Below are 22,499 nucleotides of genomic sequence, written 5' to 3'. Positions count from 1 at the left end.
AAGAAAACAAAACTAGAGGTATTTCGCATTTCATGGAAGGAGAGCTCGATTGCTTACAGAGAGGCTTTAAAAGCTGCTAGATCTGCTTATTTTTCAACCCTATTAGAAGAAAATAAACATAATCCTAGGTATTTATTTGAAACGGTGGCTAAACTAACGAAAAATAAAGCTTCAAGCACCGAAGTTTCCAAGCAACACAGCAGTAATGATTTTTATGAACTTCTTCACTTATAAGATAGAAAATATCAGGGACAAAATTATAACTATGCAACCGTCTACTACAGTATCGCATCAGGCAGTGCATTGTCGTCTCCCTGAGGAAAAATTTGATTCATTCGTTGCTATAGGAGAGGAAGAATTAACTAAACTCGTTAAATCATCTAAATCGACAACATGTATGTTAGACCCGATACCGACTAAGCTACTGAAAGAGATGCTTCCAGAGGTCATAGATCCTCTTCTTAATATCATTAATTCATCTTTGTCTCTAGGATACATACCAAAAAACTTTAAGCTGGCTATGATTAAACCGCTTGTTAAAAAAACGCAACTTGATCCTACAGAATTAGTCAATTACAGGCCGATCTCGAATCTACCTTTTCTGTCAAAGATATTAGAAAAGGCCGTATCCTCACAAATGTGTTCCTTTCTTGAAAGAAATGATATCTGCGAGAATTTCCAGTCTGGATTCAGACCGTACCATAGTACCGAGACTGCTCTCGTTAGAGTCACAAATGATTTGCTCTTATCATCCGATCGTGGTTGTATCTCGCTATTAGTGTTACTCGATCTTAGTGCTGCATTTGACACCATTGACCACAACGTTCTTTTAAATAGATTAGAACATTATGTTGGCATTACGGGAAATGCACTAGCATGGTTTAAATCATATTATCTGACCGTTATCAGTTTGTAGCAGTAAATGATGAGATGTCTCATCGATCACAAGTTCAGTATGGCGTACCACAAGGCTCAGTACTAGGACCGCTGCTGTTCACTCTGTACATGCTACCATTAGGAGATATCATTAGGAAACATGGAATTAGCTTTCACTGTTATGCTGACGATACTCAGCTGTATATTTCTTCAAAACCTAACGAAACTTATCAATTCACAAAATTAACGGAATGCATAGCAGATATAAAAAATTGGATGACTCGTAATTTCCTACTTCTTAACTCTGAAAAAACAGAGTTTCTAATTATTGGACAAAAAACTTCCTCACGTAATAACCTAGAATACTGTCTAACACTCGATGGCTGCTCTGTTAAGTCTTCGTTGTCGGTTAGGAACCTGGGTGTGCTCTTTGATACCAATCTTTCATTTGAAAGTCACGTGTCAAGTATCTGTAAAACTGCATTTTTCCATCTTAAAAATATATCTAAATTACGCCATATGCTCTCATTGACAAATGCGGAACAATTAGTTCATGCGTTCATGACCTCAAGGCTAGATTATTGTAATGCTCTACTGGGTGGTTGCCCTGCACGCTTAATAAACAAACTACAGCTGGTTCAAAACGCAGCAGCTCGAGTTCTTACCAGAACCAGGAAGTATGACCATATTAGCCCAGTTCTGTCAAAACTGCATTGGCTCCCTATTAAACATCGCATCAATTTTAAAATATTGCTGATTACTTACAAAGCACTAAATGGTTTAGCTCCGCAGTACTTGAGTGAGCTCTTAACGCATTATAGTCCGTCACGTCTATTGCGATCTCAAAATTCCGGCCAGTTACTAATACCTAGAATATCAAAATCGACTGCTGGCGGTAGATCCTTTTCCTATTTAGCACCAAAACTCTGGAACAGTCTTCCTACCATTGTCCGGGAAGCAGACACACTCTGTCAGTTCAAAGCTAGACTAAAAACACATCTCTTTGACCTAGCTTTCACATAATACATTATAGACTTCTATAATTTAATGTTAGGCTGCATAGATTAGGTCAGCCGGAACCGGGAACACTTCCCATAACTCCTGATGTACTCGTTACATCATGAGAAGAATGGCATCTACGCTAATTTTAGTGTCTGTGTTTATCCCGAGGTTTTCCTGCAGCCTGCCGGATCCAGGCCGTATCCAGATCTGACGAAGGACCTTCGTCTGGACAGATGACAACGCAGTGCTGAAGTGCCAACTAGTCTCTCCCTATGGAGGATCCCTCTACCACTATACAGATAAGGCGTTGTCGGGAAAATTTGTTTCGCGTTCCTACCCCAAAGCAACAAAATAAAATAAAATTCTTTAGCAAAATTTATAAGGAAAGACAAGTACTTTGTTTAGGCTTGGCTTGTAGGGAATTCCAAACCTGCGTATTTTCAAATGCACATAACTATAGAACCCATTCTAAATGCGCATGTGAACGCCATCAGCGTTTCTCACAGGTTCGCGTTTAAAGTCTGTGTAGAGGGAATGGTGTCGTCTTAGCGGCCCCTAATTTAATAACAAATGATCGTTGCGACGGAAGCAAATCAATCAAAACTAACTTTAGATGGAAAATAACTTAACTCTGCTATAAAGCCAAAACAATATCTGTTACCTTAAATTATACGCTTATCTCTGTGAAGCTGCTTTGAAACAATCTACGTTGTTAAAAGCGCTATATAAATGAAGATGACTTGACTTGACTATAATCATGTTAAATAACCGTGATTTCAATATTGATCAAAATAATCGTGATTATGCTTTTTGCCATATAATCAGCAGCCCTAGTAATACAATTAGAAACATTCTATAAACCCTCTGCACACAAAAGTATAATTTTTAAATTACAATTACAAACAGAGCATTAAATCTATGTATTAATGAAAAATAGTGTAAAATTAAACACATTTATTAATGGGGAATTATTTAATTAATTAAGAATTATAACTACTATTTGTGTCAGTCATTGATGTTTATTTAAAGCTGTAGTCCATAGCTTTTTTGGATAAAAAATTATCCAAAATACATTTTTGAGAAAGTACATAACCAGCCAGTGTTCAACACTATCTGCTTGCTGTAGCTCGATTCAAAATGGTAAGCCTGTAATAATGTTTTTAATTCCAGTGGTACTGGTGGATTTCCGTGGGAACTTCGAGCATGTCTTTGCGTCATTACGTCACATCTGTATACATAAAAAGGAGCCTCAGCTAGTAGGATATATTGCGTGTGAGGGTGTTGGAGGTGGAGATTTATAGCCTTTTTTCGAGGCTTTTTTTGTTGTTGGTATAATTAAACGTATGCTGATGTTGTTAACATTACCAATTTGAGAACAAAATATAATTTGCACGGTTTGACGTGATATGATAAGCGATCGTTAGATTTAATCGGCGCGATTTACTGCATGCTTTTTTCCCTTAGTTGGTCAGAACAAAAGTGGATGTTTACTTACTTTTTCAGACGACATTTTCCGGTGAAAATTCGTATGTTGGTCATACTTCCAAAAAGTAAAATCTGTGATTGCGAATGACAGTATCCACACCGGCGTGGTGACTAACAGCCACATTCTCAAAACATTGGATTCATCCGCGCTGTGCTGTACCAGTGCCGCGGACTTCAGCTTTAATATTTTGAGGAGCTACTTTAGAATATTTAAACTGGAACGGACGACTAGTGGAAACTTTTTCCTTTTATTTACATTTAATGCAAGTTCGGTGTAATCTCGGGTTATGTATGTAACCCTACTCAGGGAACGAGACGCTGCATCGATACTCGATACTTTGGGGAATGCCTTCGGCATGAAGCATCTGAAGTCTACTATACAACTATTCCAATCTGGATTGGTGCAACGTCATTACGTCACCCGTGACGTCGCATGTGACGGTGATCCGGAAGCTATAAAACGGTCACAGGAACCAGGAAGTGTTAGCTTCTAATTGGTCAAAGCAAGTCGTTCTCAGGGGCGCGAAAAGTGTGGCCGAGGGATGCAGCGTCTCGTTCCCTACTCAGGGAACGAGGGTTACATATGTAACCCGAGACGTTCCCTTTCGTAAAGGGAACTCCCGCTGCATCGATTCTCGATACTTTGGGGAACGAATACCCACGCCGCCACACTGAGAGAAAAACGCCCTGGTATAAAGCATCTGGTACACTCACGGACGATAGAATGAGTAGAGGGCAGATCCAAACTAGCTTGTCATAAGATTTGGTGTAGGAAGAGGAGGTCTGGAGCTGGAGGCTCGACTGACCTCCTGGAAGGGAGCCCCAGACAGTAGAAAGCATTGGATAAGAGGTGAAGGCAAAAGCGCACCTTGTACTTCAAATATGAATGGTTTTAGATAGCCAGCTGTCTTTCTAATAAAGGAAAAATAGCTCCTAACCATCCTAACTAGATGGACTGACTCCTCTCAGCCTGAGGTCTATATTTTTACCTCCAAGGCTATGACCTTGATCATCCGACACATGCGATGGAGGATGGAATACCTGAAGAATCATGATCTTGCCTACAGGCACCTCAGTACCGGGGCAAAAATAATGCAGAGTGGCTCCTATGCTAGCAAGTAAGAGGGGGCAGCACCACCACTCTTCCAGGGAGTAAGACGAGCAGGAAGCAGACTCAATAGATTCTTCTATATATTTATATATACTCATATATATAATATACGTCATCCACAGGATATGATGGGTGCCAGGGATAACCCATCAGCCTGATGTCAATAGGCTGGATGAAAGGATTCATCCTCCAATCTACAGGAACATGGAGTTTGAGTGGGAATGTCCCTACGTGCACACCCTTAGAGGCTTGCGGAGGGCACTAAGGCCGCCACAGAGGCCCTAAGCATGAACGGGAGCTCCCGTTAGAGAGTAGGATGGAACACCAGTACTGAAGCCAGTGGGTTCAATGCCCTCCCTAACTTAAATTGTTTAGTTCCTAGTAGAGTGGGGTTCTAGAATAGATGACCTGACCACCTCGGTGGAAAGGGCAATCTTGTTATGGGTGGGACCCCCTCAGGGGCCAAACCCATAGTCTCCATAACTCTGGTCGGGGATGAAATAATGTACCATCAGCCTGAGACAGAAGATCTCTACTAACAGGAATTTTCCATGGAGGACTCTCCAAGAGACTAATAAGGTCCGAAAACCAAATTCGGGCCGGCCAGTACGGAGCTACAAGGAGAAGTCTCACTCCGTACCTCCTGACCCTTTCTAGAACCCCAGGGAGCAGAGCGATCGGGGGAAAAGCGTACAGATGTGACAGACCTCGGCCACATCTGTACCATGGCATCCAAACCCAAAGGAGCTGGATGTGAGAGAGAGTACCAGAGCGGGCAATGAGAGTTCTCATGAGAAGAGAAACAGGTCAACTTCCGCCCGGCCAAACTTTCTCCATATAAGCTCAACCACTTCAGGGTGGAGCCGCCATTCCCCGGGCCTCAGCCCCTGCCTCGACAGGATGTCTGCTCCCATATTTTCAACCCCAGGATTATAAATGGACCTCACAGAGAGAAATTTATCCTGGGACCAAAGAAGAATATAATGCGCCAGTCTACAAAGAGGGCGAGATCTCAAACCTCCTTGGCGGTTGATATAAGAGACCACCGACATATTGTCTGTTCTAACAAGAACATGATGGCCTCTGAGGTCCACAAGGAAGTGCCTCAGGGCAAAAAACACAGCCAACATCTCCAAGCGATTAATATGCCATGTGAGATGATGATCCTTCCAAGTACCTCGGGTGTAACGGCCCTCCATAACCGCACCCCAGCCCGTGAGGGACGCATCTGTAGTCAGAGTCTTTCTCTGACATGGTGCTCCCAACACTGGGCCTTGAGACAGGAACCATGGTTTCTTCCACATAACCAGAGAACGAAGACATCTGTGCGTAACTCTGATCGTGCGGAAAGGGTTTCCCAAAGGAGAAAAACCCTTGTTCCTGAGCCACCACTGACAGGCTCTCATATGGAGCAGACCAAAGGGAAGCTGCAGCCATAAGACCCAGAACTCTTTGAAAGTGTTTGACAGTGATAGCCTGGCCTAGCCTAAAACTCCTCATAGTGTGTAAGATAGTATTAATACGGGCAGGAGACAATTGTGCCTGCATAGTAACTGAGTCCCACTCGACTCCCAAAAATGTAGTCCTCTGAAGAGGAGTTAAGGAACTCTTTTTCACATTGAGTCTCAACCCCAAGCACCTCAAATGATGCAAAACAACATCTCGATGTTGAATTGCCAGATCTTTCGACTGGGCTAAAATGAGCCAGTCATCTATGTAATTCAATATGCGAATCCCCTGAAGTCTCAATGGAGCAAGGGATGCATCCATACATTTAGTGAAGGTGCGAGGAGATAAAGCTAGGCCGAAAGGAAGGACCCTATATTGATAAGCTTTTCCCCCAAAAGCGAATCTAAGGAACTTCCTATGTTGTGGGATGATGGAAATATGGAAATATGCATCCTTTAGATCTATCGTCACAAACCAGTCCTCAGATCTGATTTGTTGAACGATCATGGGTATAGTTAACATTTTGAACTTAAATCTCCTCAAAGATTTATTCAAAACCCTAAGGTCTATAATAGGACGCAGCCCACCATCCTTCTTAGGAACTATGAAGTACCGGCTGTAGAACCCGGAATCCCTCTGCTCCAAGGGCACATATTCTATGGCCTCCTTAGCTAACAGAGTCTGAACTTCATCTTCCATCACCTGAGCCTGATCAGGAGAAACCAGCGTATGAATAACACCACTAAATCTAGGTGGCCTATACTGGAACTGGATTCTATATCCTTTCTCGACTGTATTAAGGACCCACTGAGATATATTTTGAAGACCATTCCAGGCATCTAAATAATCTACTAAGGGAATCAGTCTCTCAGGACTGACCTCAGGTGTAAGATTCACAACATCTTTATCATATTTATTTTTACTTTTACTTTCGGTGACCTGAAGCAATCTTTTGGCAGGAGCTAACCGAATCACATCTTCTCCAGGTCTCTTGAGAGATAGCGAACGTTTCGGAACCACAGATTTTATTGGAACCTTCTTTGAAACATATTCGCTGGAAGACGATGCGTCCCGAAGCGCACTTGGTGGCGGGAAGCAACATCGATTTCCTGAGGGCTCCGCGGAGCGAAGTTTTAAAAAGCCCACACGGAGGGGGATGCCCTCAGAGACCTGGACGTCCCATCATGTTTTTTTTAGCCGAAGCCTTCCTCGCCTGAATAACAGTCCTCAGATCTGTTTTCAGCTTAGAAGGCTTCGGCTGAGGGTGCTGCTTCTGCCTCCAGGCCCCTTGGGGGGGAGCACGAGAAGCAACTCTCTCCTTCTGCCTAAGCAGGTGTGAGGAGCTGGCGGCGGCGTCCTGGGACTGCCCCCTGGCAGCAGACCCACGAGACCTGGAATGACGGCGGGGGATGCACTCTTTGAATGCGGCTGACTGTCGTTTCGCCTCCTGAAACCTCTCAACGACGTTGTTGACGCCCTCGCCGAAGAGGCCAGAAGGCGAAACTGGGGCATTGAGGAGACAAGCCCTGTCCTTGTCCCCGATGCCCGACAGATTCAGCCACAAATGTCTCTCCGTGGCTACCAGTGATGCCACGGAGCGGCCGATGGCACGGGCCTTCTCCTTGGTAGCACGGAGAGACAAGTCGACCACACGACGCATCTCCTTGATGTCGTCGTAGGCGACCTCCCCGCTGTCGTCCACCTCTTTGAGGAGGTCGGCCTGGTATGCCTGCAATAGCCCCATAGTATGCAGGCAACTACCAGCCCGACCTGCCGCCATATACGCCTTCCCAACCAAGGCCGATGTTGTACGGCAGGGCTTGGTGGGAAGCGCCGGTGCCCGCAGGGATGATGCAGCGTCAGGGGAGAGATGTGCTGCGAAAGACTCTTCAACCCTGGGCATCATCCCATAGCCCTCCTCCTTGGCACCCATAATGCTGGAATATATATGAACATTGGGGCCAGATATTCTAGAGGAGAAGGGCTTATTCCACGATCTCGACACCTCAGTGTGGAGATCGGGAAAAAATGGCAGACTCCGGCGTAGAGGCTGTGACCGAGTCTGCAGGAAGCGCTCATCGAGTTTGCTTTTTGCCGTCGCTTCCTGCACCTCAGAGGGCCAATCGATATTTAATTTGGCCACTGCTCGAGTCACAACCTCTAGCAGCTCCTCAAAGGCAGGGGAATGAGGTGGCGATTTTTCACATTCCCCTGCCTCGATGCCCAAAATATCTAGCTCCTCGGAACCAGATAATTCGAGCATCGGTTTCTCTACAGGGGCGGAAGAAGCCGCAGCGCGGGCTTCCGCACCCTGAGCGGAACTACGGGAACTAGCCTCAGAATGCTGAGAAAGGGCCGAAGCCGTCTCAGCATTATCAGCTAGATCCCTCTGCGATCCCCATGAATGCAGACGCCGGGAGCGGAGCGTTCTTAGGGGCATGATTTCACAGTTAGCACAGACAGCACCCTCGAGCTCTGCCTGTGCATGCTCCGCTCCCAGACAAACAACACAAAGCGAGTGTGTGTCACCCTCAGCTAAAAAGCGTGGGCAAGGGGACGCACACTGCCTGAATTGCTTTTGACTCGCCATCACTTTTAAATAATCTTTTCTACGGGACAAACAACACCAAATAGAACAGACAAGTTGTACATAGAGCGCTTGCTGAAGACCAGAAGCTAACACTTCCTGGTTCCTGTGACCGTTTTATAGCTTCCGGATCACCGTCACATGCAATGTCACGGGTGACGTAATGACGTTGCACCAATCCAGATTGGAATAGTTGTATAGTAGACTTCAGACGCTTCATGCCGAAGGCATTCCCCAAAGTATCGAGTATCTATCTAAGAGGAGATAGTATTGTAACTCAACTAATGCCAAACTTGACTCATTTTTTAAAAGATATATTAAAATAAGTATATTTTTCTGTTGTTTTATGTTTGTCATACCATAGGACAAAACGTCACACCAAAGGACAAAGATAGTCATTGCATAAAAAGAGTCAGAATATATAGTGTTTATTGTAACAATTATAAAGGAGGACATTTGTTTTTTGTTAAAACATTATTTATTTGTTTTAATAGCTTCTTAAGGAGGTATTGCCCTATAGTGTGACATCTGTGTCCTATGGTGTGACAGGCCACATCAAAGGACATTTCCTGTGACATTTCCTGTCACTCCAAAGGACATTTGAGCTTTTGTGGCAGTTAATAACCATGCTAATACTAGCTGAACTGTCATTAGCAATTGGCATGATACATTTGCATAATATTACATATCCCTGCAGTAAAAATACAAATTTGAATTAAAAAAAATAATAATTTAGGGGTGTCACTAGCCTGGTTAAAACCAGACCATTCTCAGTAGTAACTGAGTTATGGTCTTGCAAAGCTTCTTTAATAACTAATTTCCAAAGGAGCGTCACCAACGGACGTCGCTCAAATGCCTCTGGGCGCAATTGGATAGACCTAAAACTCCTAAAACCAATCAGAGCGATCAGCATCGTGTAAAGCCATATGTTGTGTCCCAATTCACCTAAGTTACACTACGCCATAAAAGTATGTACTCTTTTTGTGAAGAAAATGTATTTACTTTTGAATGTGTAGCAAAAAAGTAGGCAAGCTTTGGGAGATACTACTTCGTCATCTTTATCGGACGGATCTGTCGCGTGCATCCTGTCATGTAAACTGCCCTGTCAATCATCTTGTTACAGTTAAAATCCTCTATTAAATCTAATTTAATTTCCTACCGTTTCGGAGAGAAATGTAGTAGCACGTTCATCTGCCAGTGGGTCTTTCATGGAGACTGTCCTCATGTGTTTGCAATTTGAATATAATAATGCATTTAAAGGTTGGTGCGCTTCACCAACGGAGTGGACGTCGCTCAAATGCCTCTGGGCGCAATTGGATAGGCTAGACCTAAAACCAATCAGAGCGATCTCATCTTGTAAAGCCCGTCTCAACGTTTGATTTTGACGGCATGGAAATGGGCTTGAATGAGCTCTTTGCCAGACTACTTGCAGAGCAAATCTAAATTTGCCGGAAGTTGTCTGGGTTTTCCCAGGCTAGGGTGTCACACCAAAGGACAAAAAAACTTAACAACTTCAGTGGTCTGAAAACATTTGAACAATTCTGAGAGAAATACTTACCATGTGCACTGCTCATGGGCTTCATAGTGGTCTTCAGTCACATGACCTAGAATGGGGTCTTTCAACTAAATGTAGTTGTCCATGATATTGCCCAACTTAATATCAGGGTATTGCATAACACCAAAGGACATTTTTTTCTGTGACAAACTTTATGAAATTCCTACACTTTTGGAAATGTATGAATAGGAAACGTGATGGCCACTTAGTGAAACAGACACTTGCACAATTATGCCAGGAGTGTTCATTAAGATTTTAAAACATTATTTTCTTTATTTATAAAAGTTAATATTTATTAAATAATTTTGTCTACCGTCATACCATATAGGCCGTGGGCCAAGTCTGTTTTTCTCCTTTAGTTTTCGATTTGATAGATCTCCTCCAGGGAACTGGTTAATTTTTTATAACTGGCTATAGAAATTGTTGTTGAGCACATTACTGCTTGTTTCCAACGTCAATTGTTGCACATTAGAAATATAACGTAGATATAATCTCGCTAGCTAACCACAAAATGTTAGCCGGAGTAAGAACCAATCAAAGCTCGTGTTGTTACCTTGTCAACTTGAGTTGGCCAATCACGTCATTATTTGAACCGGTGCCCGAAGACCCGGATGTGACCTGAAGTCGCGGGCGCGGCGGCCGGTCAGTGGCGAGTTCTCCGTTGGACATAATTTTTGGCTACAGCGTATGGCTGCACCACACATCGTGGAAACGGTAGGTAACTGATAAAGTTAAGATTTAAAGTTTTTTCCATCGTTCAGCCCCTTCCGGGTAACGTTAGACTAGCTGAATGAATTAATCTTATTTGAAGTAAAGCTTATGTACTGCGACAGTGTTTCCCAAACTTCTGCAGGAGTAAGTTACACGTTGTCATCTCCCTGCTCCAACACAGATGATTTAAACAGCTTCCGGAGTTCATAATGAGTTGACAGTTTGAATCAGCTATGTTGGGGCAGGGAGAGATCTAAAACACACACAGTCATATAGTTAGCTTACGTTATCTCCTGTTTCCTGTCTAATCGCACATTGTATTTTGTATATTTTGCATGCGTTTCCTCTCCTGACGGTGGAGCTTTTTATATACAGTCTATGGAGTGGAGCCTACATCTGGAGGGCAGAAGGCAGACGCTCTTGGAACACCTCACTTGGGTGAAGTAGGCAACGTATTAACGGTATCTCCATGAGGAAACGTCCAGGTGGGATTTGTTTTGTATAGTTGGCTAACGTTACAGTAAGGCAAACGTTAGATCAGGGGTTTTCAAAGTCTGAGACTGCGTGCCTTCAGCCAAAGCCCCCCACCAACACATCTTTATTTTATTTGGTAAATTTCGCTCAATTCCTGGATGCCTATGGGATCATAATTATATTTGTAATAATTATATTTTTTGATCCCATAGACACTAACCATTTTAGCCAAAATAGCCTAATATCACTGAAACTTCTTACTACACCATATAGTTATAAACAAAGGTCTGTCCTAAGGCATTTATTAGTTTCTGACTGATGGGGGTAAAACAGTTCCCAAAAACTACTGTATCTCTGAACTCTCACACATGTAGGCTATTCTGTGTGATCTCCTTTTGATAAGTAATGCAATAAGTAATGTAATATTGTTTCACTTCCATTGATCCTCCCCTGAAACTGTTTGGAGCCCCCCTAGGGAGGCCCGTCTCACACTTTGAAAACCCCTGAGTTAGATTATCAACGGCTAACTAGGGCTATTTAGTGAATTAACAACACCACACAAAAAAATTAAACTTGAACCAGATTAACTTTATAAGTGTTATGTTATTTAAACATGCACTTAGGCCATGGCTGCACTCTCACAATGTTGTGTGTTGCGTCCTTAGACAGCATTGGAGCAGTTCCTACATAGACACATGTCAGTGCATGGTAGCTGGTGCTTTCTACTGGTAGGAGATGGGAAGCTCTTTTTGGGAGGCTTGGGCCATCTGATGCAGAACGCAAAACCCGAACCATGGATGCAGTGTCACTGACTTCCTCTGGCAGCAGTTGGGCTTTATCTACATGGTTATGGGACACCAGGTAGGGGACAGAACAAAGGGGACAAAGAATGTGTTTATCCAAGTTTGTTACTTTTAATCTAGTAATCTCACTGTTTAGATATGGAAGAATACAATGTAATGTCTTTTGTTTCAAATAAAACATTCTTAAAAAAAAAAAAGACTTTTGAGTTCAGTTCATTGTCAACCTTACACTATTCTGTAATCTTATATTTAATCTATGCTTTTTGCCCTTGTTAAATGTCCAGCTTTTCAATACAAATTTTAAGATACAAAGTGTTAAAATATACATTAATTAAAAATCACATTGTGTAATTAAGATTAAGATTCACTGGTATTGTGAGGTTTATTTAACATACATTTTTAAACTAACTACAATACACACATATTTGTTGCCTTTGGCTTGCTCAGTTGGGGATATTTTGGGAATATTTAATTTAATTTTATCAATCAATAAATTCCACTAGAAACAAACCTTGTATTATTTTAATTTAATACTGTGAAGCTGCTTTGATACAATTTGTATTGTGAAAAGCGCTATACAAATATACTTGACTTGACATAATAGCCTACATGATGCACCAATACACAATTATCTTAATAGAGAATTAGTAGAATTGATGGATTTGATGCATAACTTAAGTATTTGTGGCTGCCTTTTCTCTCCTACATGCTCTTGCAATGTGATCTTTATTAGTGAAGAGCATGTAGCATTCCCTATGGAAGCCCACATTAACTGGCACATCTTGGTCTTTCCAGGTTTCTGTTAAATTAAATGTTGCTATGGCTTTTTCAGCTATTAAACTCTCAGCAGTGTTGAGGTTAACCCATTTCTGGGCACACTGAACAAATGATGCCCAACTTGTTTGAGAAAATAAGGTTATTGGGCTTTTTGCCTTAGAAGCAACATGTGCACTTTATATTGTCGCATACCGGCTGTCAATCACGTCCCGCCTTGTTATGGGGTCATGTAAATAAATTAGGTGACAAAAGCCCACCCACGGGTGATCAATAACGTTAGAGTCTTCTGACGGTAAGTGCACAATGTATAGTATACAGCTCGTGTAGACAAAAAGTATATAAAGCATATTTTAATAGCCGGATTTCGTTATCAAGAGAGCAACGTTATGATATCAACTATGCTGGTTGTCATGGAGACGGGAGATTTGTTTACGTTTTCTGACGCTACGATTTAGTAGTCCTACAAATTTGCCCGTTTAAAAATTTAAGAGTTTAGATCGATATCTTCATCAAATGTGCACACATCAACGTTGGAAACAATGCTTACACTACTTAAAAGAATTTTTACATGCCACCTGTTAACAAATGACTTTGGATCAGTGAAATTCACAATTTCAGGGTCCGGCCCACGGCCTAATAGGACGATTTTGAGATTTGGCTCAAAGTTGTAAAAAAATAAAAAATAACTCGGGTATTAAAACAACAAATTCATGTAAAAAAAAAAAAATTCTTTAACCATTTACAGTATTCTAAATGATGAAAATGTGAAATAAATTATTTTTTATCTTCTGTGATGGTGAAAAAGCCACGTCCCATCAACTACCCATTAATAGAAAAGAAAAATAAATGTATCCAGCACATTAAGTTCAGCAACCATTTAAGTTTGGATATGTAATTTTCCAGTCTATGTTTAAGAATAGGGTCACCAAGTAAGAGGCTAATGAGGCTAACTAGTTATCTGGATATCTATATATATTCAATTTAGATACATATTTTAAATAGCCTTTTTACCCTTATTTGTGCAGCCATACACACACTTGTGTCTGTTTGTGTTATTGCCAGTGTTGTAGTTTTTACGGGCAATTAATATAATATAATATAATATAATATAATATAATATAATATAATATAATATAATATAATAAGCGCCAGCAGAATCTGAACCGGCCTTGAACTTCATGATACTTACAAAGGGTCAGGGGTCACAGCAGGTCCATCACTGAACATAGGAGGCTCAGGCATGGAGTTTTTACTCTTCATAGACACACAGCTGGATCCTGAAGACGGTCCATCACTGAACATAGGAGGCTCAGGCATGGAGTTGTTACTCTTCATAGACACACAGCTGGATGCTGGAGATGCTGCTCTCTGAGTTTGAACAGATGCCTCCTCTTCTCTCTCCTCACACACACTCATTTTACAGGTACGGTTCTCCTCTTCCTCCTTGATGTGACACTTTATTTAAAGGCCTGTATGTGGACACAGAAACACAATTGAATTTTTACACATTTTGATGGCATTTAATTCATTTTAACTTAACACAGTTTTTCTCCAGTTACTGTAAATAATGGTTTTGAGAGCAAATTTCTGACATCCCAGCCAACAGACTTTGTTATAAGAACGTTCTCCAAATATTAAGTGTTGGTTCTGGGAACGTAAAAATTGTTCAGTTTTCTTGACGTTAGAGGAAAGTGTTTTAAAAGGTTAAAACCTGTTCCTCAAACATTCTTTCAACTTAATTTTGATTTAAAATTCAACATTCTAGGAACATTGATTTCTATCATTCCAAGAACATAAAAATGTCCAGTTTCCTGAATGTTACTAGAATGTTATTTAAAGGTTAGTGTGATGTTCCTGAAACATTCTTTCAATCATTTTTCGAAATAGAAATAAGAACACAAACTACAACTTTCTTCAGACACAGCCTTCGATGAACTGAAGATAAAAGACATTAACTCTCTCAAGATCTGATTAAACAACTCCACAAACAGCATTACCAGCTTCACTTATTACTAACCAGACTGACTTTATTTCTGTCAGACGTCTACAGAAGTTCTTATTGAGAATTAACAGAGGTTTAGATTTTGATGAATGATTGAAAATGTTTAGTTTGAGGTCAGTGGAGATCAGTGTTTGCTTTAGTTCGGCTCTTGACCCTTGACTTTCAAGTTTGTGCTTTATCAGTAATTGCAGGTGTTTATGGAGAACATTTCTGCATTGAAAAAGCAGATCAACACGTTTGTTTTAATAACAAAGGACTGCAATTAGAGTGGTTAAGCAATTAAACAACTGCTTCTAATGTATTTTTTAATGTGCTTCTGGAATTTTAACATTAGAAAGTAATAGCCTAAACTCAAAAGATGTGATAAAAATCATTTGTAACACCAAAGATTGACCAAAATTATTTAAAAGTTAAAACCGACACACTTAGACATCAGCACTAGTCATACAAACCTCAGCAATGGTGACAATCAAAAAAATAATTAATATGCATAGTTTATTCATGCCACAATGCATGCTGGGAGCAATGAATGTGCTTTGTATTCTGGCATGAAGAATGTCACCATTGTTGTGTTTCATATGCCCAATGTTGATGTCTGTGAGTGTATATGTAACCCATCAGTAGGACTTAACACCAGAAAAAGAAAAGGAGGAAAAATATCTACCGGGTCTGAGCTCACCAGATACAGATAAATAAAAATTAAAAAAACTATATTAATATCTGGAGTCCCGGGTTCGGGGTCTCACACCTTTTGCATTAACAAAAAGAAAATATTTTAATAATCTTAAATGTGTGTCTGCACTCGTTTACATAGTTTCCTACAGTACTAACTGGAAAAAATAACAATAATAATAATAAACCAGTTAATAAAATAAAATATGAAATAGAATTAAGTAATGAATAAAATGAATTGAATGAATGAAATGAAAATGAATGAATGAAACAATCAGTTCACTGAACAGTAACTGTATTCACTGAAATTGTTGTTTTGTTTTTAACTTCACTTCAATGTGCACGCATCACTTTGCACACATCACATGAGAATAACTTTGCCTTTTACAAATCACCATTTGAAAACAATATATATTTTATCAATGACAATCAAAGAGAAAAAAAAATAAAAGGAAAAATAAAGAATCAATCAGTTTGTGTGAATGTAATTGACTCAGTTCGTGTGAATGTAATTGACTCAGTTCGTGTGAATGTAATTGACTCAGTTCACTTGGAAATGGAAGTGACTCAGTTCGAGTGGAAATGGAAGTGACTCAGTTCGAGTGGAAATGGAAGTGACTCAGTTCGAGTGGAAATGGAAGTGACTCAGTTCGAGTTCGTTTGCATGTGAATGCCTACTACAATCTTTGCAGGAATGAACGATGAACGAATCTTTCTTTTTTTTTCCTCGTGAAGGCAGAGTCCCAGATGACGCAGTTCCTCCACAGTGAAATCCAGCGCGGTTCTCCCGCACTGCGCGAATCCAACACGATCACGGAGCGTTGAAACAATCCACACTAATGCAATAAAACAGTTCAGACATCCATTTAGGAAAATATTGACAACGATGGTTTAGATTAATGATAGCCACACATGTGGCTCACATCTCTCTCTTCAATGAGCTGGCGCGTATGTGACGTCAGCACCCATCACGAAATGCATTTAACAGTCATAACTTTTCAACTCAAAACACTATTCCCATTACACAAATGTGCAAACAAGTTTTAACAAGTATACTTCTACAGCATAAACATTTTACATGTGTTCTATGGCACACTTTATACTCGATTACGAACAGCATTAACCATCCACATTTTCTTATATGAACAAACACCAAATTAAACATTATTTATGAAAATATGAAACAATTGTGACTTACCTAATGCAATAAAACAGTTCAGACATCCATTTAGGAAAATATTGACAACGATGGTTTAGATTAATGATAGCCACACATGTGGCTCACATCTCTCTCTTCAATGAGCTGGCGCGTATGTGACGTCAGCACCCATCGACGCAATGCATTTATTTTCATCAACCAGTGAAAACAAAATAATAAAATAAAATAATAATAAAAAATATGTCTGAACATTTCATGCATTAGGCTAGGCAAGGAAAAATATAGAATCAAAATAAAAAAAATCAAACATGAAAAATACATCAAAACACAGCCTCAATTAATTGGGTGGGTTACATCCTCCCCTGCTGAAACTCTGATGTCCTCATCAGATACTTAAGTTGGTACATGACCCACAAGGCTAAACAACAATTCGCTTTGAGTTTGTTGCACTCTCATTTGTTGTTGCATCATTTCAAGTACTTGACTAAAATAATTAGGTTTGGGTTCTACATGTACATTCTGCATCCCACATTGTGCTTTCCATACAAAATCTTTCAATTTACTTGGGGGTCTTTTCTCTCTTTGGGACCTCCTTAACTCAACATGAGAATCAAGTTTCACTTCAGCACTCAACTCATCGGGATGTACTGACACCTCATTAACATCATCCACTAAGGATGAGACATCTTGTTGGATTACAGTCTCATAGACCTCTTCCACGTCTTCCTCAACAGATTCAGTGCCTTGCCAATCACCTTGGTGCATTTCAACTTCGTGCTCATTCAACAAACTGTGAGACACAAAAGGTTCAGAGACTTCTCCTTGCTCAGTCAACAAACTGGGAGACACGAAAGATTCAGAGACTTCTCCTTGCTCAGTCAACAAACTGGGAGACACAAAAGATTCAGAGACTTCTCCTTGCTCATTCAACAAACTGGGAGACACAAAAGATTCAGAGACTTCTCCTTGCTCATTCAACAAACTGGGAGACACGAAAGATTCAGAGACTTCTCGCAAGGCTGTCCCCAACTGAAACTCTGGGGCATAAGGATTCAGAGACACATTGGGACCTTCAGTTTCCACATTCTCATCACAACATTCAGCCTCCATGTCCCCTTCCAACTCACGTTTACGCCTCCTGCGTGTAACTGCTCCTTCGACAGCCGGAGCCTCATCGATCTCATCAGGACTGGTAGGAAGAAACCCACATGGGAGTAAAAGATCTCTGTGCAGGACACGCTCAGGGCCTTCGCAATTCTCAGGTTGAATGACATACACTGGGATCTCTGCATTAGGCTGCTTTACCACCACATAGATGGTGGATTCCCAACGATCAGCGATCTTGTGCTTTCTCCGGATGTTAACATTTCTTACAAGAACGCGATCGCCAACTTCTACTGTAGCAGCAGTCACTTTCTTATCCCATCTAGCCTTGTTCATCAATTGCCTCTTTTCCGCATTTTGAACAGCCAATTGATAAGCATACTTCAGCCTTCGTTTCAACTCGCTGACATAATTAGTATGAGTTTTGGAATTGTGCCCCTTTGGGCTAATCCCGAAACAAAGGTCGATTGGGAGACGAGGTTGGCGTCCGAACATCAGAAAGAAAGGAGTCTCACCTGTCGAATCATTCCTAGTGCAATTGTATGCATGCACTACAGGACGGACATATTTTCTCCAATGTTCCTTCTTTTTATCACTCAGGGTTCCCAGTAAATCCAGTAGGGTTCGATTAAATCTTTCTACTGGGTTTCCCCGCGGGTGATAAGGTGTAGTGCGTGACTTAACTCCAGCTAGTGTGCACAACTCCTTCACAAGCTCAGACTCAAAATTAGCCCCCTGATCACTATGTATTCTCTTAGGAAAACCAAAACTGCAAATCAGATTTTCCCACAACACCGAAGCCACAGTTTTGGCTGTTTGATCTTTAGTGGGAAATGCCCAAGAAAACTTAGTGAAAAAATCAGTAATGACTAATATGTTGCGGGTGTCATTTGAATCCGGCTCTAATGATAGATAGTCAATACAGACTAATTCCAAGGGAGAATAAGCTTTGATGTTCACTAGCTCTGCAGCTCTTTGTGCACGAGCCTTTCTCTTGATGCACCTCTCACAAGTCCTGCACTTTCTCTCCACATATTCTGCCATTTTAGGCCAATAAAATCTGCCTCTTGCGAGCTCCAGAGTCCTTTCATACCCCATGTGCCCCGTTTCGTCGTGAACTCCTTCAAGAGCTCTACCTCTGAAACTCGGGGGAACCACCAGCTGCCTGTACTGTTGCCCATAGTGATCAGAGACCATACGATACAGCACGCCATCTACTAAGTTTAGTCTGGGCCTTTCCCTCAGCATTAAACTCACTTCTTTGGATTCTTTGAGCCTATCTGAATGAGTTAAAGTTTCCCCAGACACCACAAGGTCAATTACTCTTCTGATGGCTGTATCCTCTCTCTGTAACTCGGACCAATCTGTGGGAGTCATACTTGGTAAAGTAGTTTGTCCAGGCCAGTGCTCAGGTTCTATCAAATCGTCAGGAACCACCTCATCATTACAAAGAAGCATCTCGACAGCAGGATTTGGGATGACTCTGCCTTCCAGCAGGTCTCCCTCCTCACACGGCTGTACGACATGCGTCTCGCAACACACCAAATGTCGCAAACACACAGTTTTGATTGCTTGATGCTCAATGTTTTCAAACTCAGTTGCTGCACATTCTGCTCTGCTAATCAAGTTTGCTACTCGTTCATCGATCTGTATGGCCTCCGCATCATCCATAAGTGGTTTTTGAGGACGACGTGACAGCCCGTCTGCGTCGACATTAGTTTTGCCCGCTCTGTACTTAATATCAAAATCATACATAGACAAAGCCGCGAGCCACCTATGGCCAGCCGCATCCAATCTAGCCGTAGTGAGCACATACACTAATGGATTGTTGTCTGTTAACACGGTAAACTTTGTGCCATACAAGAAATCGTGAAATTTCTCACACACAGCCCATTTAAGTGCTAAGTACTCTAGCTTGTGCACTGGGTAGTTTTTCTCACTCTTAGAAAGACCACGACTGGCGTAGGCGATCACTCTTGTCTTTCCCTCTTGAACTTGATATAAAGCAGCGCCTATGCCAGTGACGCTGGCGTCAGTGTGTAGAATGTACGGTAACTTCCAGTCCGCAAAACCTAGAACAGGCGCAGTTGTAAGCTTTTGAATGATAGTGTCAAAAGCAACTTGACACTCATCATCCCATTTCCCAGCTAGGGATTGCGCTTTACTCTTAACACGGTAAGATGATATTGACCGTCCTCTAGTAGAAAATTCACCCTGTAATAACCCATTCAGAGGCTTAACTATCTGGGAGTAGCTTTCAACAAATCGCCGGTAATACCCAGCAAAGCCTAGGAATGACCTCAGATCTCTAACAGTCTTTGGGATGGGCCATTCTGTTAGAGCAGAAATCTTGTCTGGGTCAGGGTGTATACCCTGAGCGGAAATAACATGCCCTAGATATTTTACGGAAGTTTGAAAGAACTTGCACTTAGAAGGTGCTAACTTCAGCCCAAAAGCGGAGATACGTTGGAGTACCTTCATGAGCCTAGCCTCATGTTGTTCAAGTGTGTCAGAGAAAATGATCAAGTCATCAAGAAAAGCTATAACTTCCTGCAAATTCAAACCAGCCATGACTTTCTCCATAGTTCTCTGAAAAGTTGCTGGAGAATTCGTCAGCCCTTGTGGTAAACGCCGAAACTGCCAGTTTCCAAAAGGCGTAGTGAACGCAGTTTTGGGACGATCACTCTCTTCCACCTCCAACTGGTAATATCCACTTTTTAAATCTAGGACCGTGAACCACTTTGAACCTGACAGCAATGTAAAGGTCTCCTCGATCCTGGGAAGAGGATATGCATCTCCCTTTGTCAACTTATTTAATTTGCGGTAGTCAACCACCATTCTCAAGTCACCGTTTTTCTTCCTCACCAGTACTACTGGTGAAGCGTATGGACTACTAGATTCTTCTATAATCTCACTAGCAAGCAAATCTAACAAGTGTTTCCTCAAGTCCTCAAAATCAGCTGGAGAGACACGACGAGTTCGCTCTTTGAAAGGAACATGCTCAATTAGCTCTATTCTATGTGCCACGCCTGAAACTCTTCCCACATCTAGATCGTGCTGGGCAAATGCACTGGATGCCTCACAGTTTATTCTCCCAACTATGCGAGCTTTGAGCTCCTCAGAAATGGGGGAGCCATCAAAATCTAGAACCACAGGATCGTCTGCCTTTACCATGAGACTTGCTATCTGGGAAGTGGTAGTTTGTGAAGTGCTAGTGTTATCAAAAATAGGCACAGACTTTATCCAGTCCACCACTGAACACTCAGCAAGCACTCCCTTTGGCTGCAAGGTTACACTGTGGTCTGAAACATTTCGAATGACTACTTTGACTTTATTTCGAGCTCTAGCCTCAGCTTGTATCAACTTACATTCCACGACTAAGCCACCTGGAATGTGGTGCATCAGTGGTTCGTCAATGATCATCGTCTTGCTCTGGCCACAATCTTTAGCTCGATACACCCCGGTCACTTCACACTTTTCCCCTTTACTGATCGTTACAGATTTCTTGCCCGACAGTCTAACTGGGGTGAGGCACTGTGCTCCTTTACGAGGTGTTGAAGTAGCGTTGCAATTATGATAAGCAGCCATCCAGTTTGTGCTAATGGGCATTTGCAGTAGGTATTCTTTTCCCTGCAGCATATTACAATCTTGTACAAGCTGACGGAGAACATTTGTACCCACTAACAAGGGCAAACGAGCATTGTAGGTTTGATCTGGACAGACCAGCGCTAGTACGGCAACCACTGCATCTGTCCCACAAGCAGACTTGGGAAATTGCACATCTATTTCAATGTATCCAAGATAAGGGACTAATTGCCCTGCAGCCCCCTCAACCCGGAGTAATTCTACCATGGGGGTAAGACCCCTATGCTGTAAATACTGCTTGTAGAAAGATTCAGCTATACAAGTGACCTGGGACCCAGTGTCAATTAGACAACAACACTCAATTCCGTCCACCCAAACCTTACTTTCCCAAGGTTCTCCAACTAAGCCCCTAGGAACCTGGCTTATCTTTTCTATGGAACCTTTTATAACTCCAGCCTCTGTTCGTTCCACAACAGAGGCTACTCCATGTTTAAATGAGCAGTGGGTGTTGTCACTCTATTTGGAAAACTCCTTTGCTCATGTCTCTGCACCAACTTTTTCTGCACCAAGGCTGCATTCACTGGATTAGTGCACTGTTGCAAATAATGAGAATCCTCACCACAGCGATAACAAAACCCACTCAAGGCCAGTGACTTAGCTTGAGTTTGAGGCACAGGGCGTGATGGCTTCCCTTCTTTGCCCATTTTCTTGTTAGGCACAATTGACTGGTGTTGATCATATGGCAGTTTCTTCACTGAAACTGGCTTCTGTGCCTTTGCTTTAGCCACCTCAGCTTCAAGCTCTTTAATGCGTTCTGACAATGCCCGATTGGCTTGTGCTTCCTCAGTGTTCGCTGCAAATCCCTGATCGGCAGTAATATGCACCTGGCTCTGTGCTCTTACAGGAGGCATGCATAAATGGAGATTCATACGTTTCTCTTTAAGCTGTTTCTCATGCTCAAAAGACCTCAGTTTGAAAAGCAAGCTGGAATAACTCAAGTCAGGCTGTAAAGAATCTGATAGCAAATCTTTAAGACGCAACTGTGTTATCAGGACTTCATCCCAGCACCCTCTGATGAACTGCTTGAGCAGCAAAGTGTCAGAATGTTTGCCAACCACTCCTCTCTTTTCAACCACCTCCTGCATCA

The 22,499-nt window shown here is 41.7% G+C and overlaps 1 protein-coding gene across 1 annotated transcript in view; it reads right to left on the bottom strand.

Moving 5' to 3' along the window:
- LOC307170997 (NACHT, LRR and PYD domains-containing protein 3-like) overlaps positions 1 to 22,499 on the bottom strand; it is a 77,476-nt gene that overhangs the window by 38,005 nt on the left and 16,972 nt on the right. The window contains exon 2 of the mRNA XM_079892333.1: positions 14,020 to 14,299. Coding sequence (XP_079748459.1) covers positions 14,020 to 14,246 — 227 coding nt within the window. The 5' untranslated portion in view covers positions 14,247 to 14,299. The remainder of the gene's footprint in view (positions 1 to 14,019; positions 14,300 to 22,499) is intronic.

The sequence above is a fragment of the Squalius cephalus genome (genome assembly GCF_949319135.1).
Source record: "Squalius cephalus genome assembly, chromosome: 1".
In the NCBI taxonomy this organism is placed as follows: Eukaryota; Metazoa; Chordata; class Actinopteri; order Cypriniformes; family Leuciscidae; genus Squalius; species Squalius cephalus.
The sequence above is the reverse complement of the archived record's forward strand: the minus strand, read 5'-3'. Positions and strand labels throughout refer to the sequence as shown.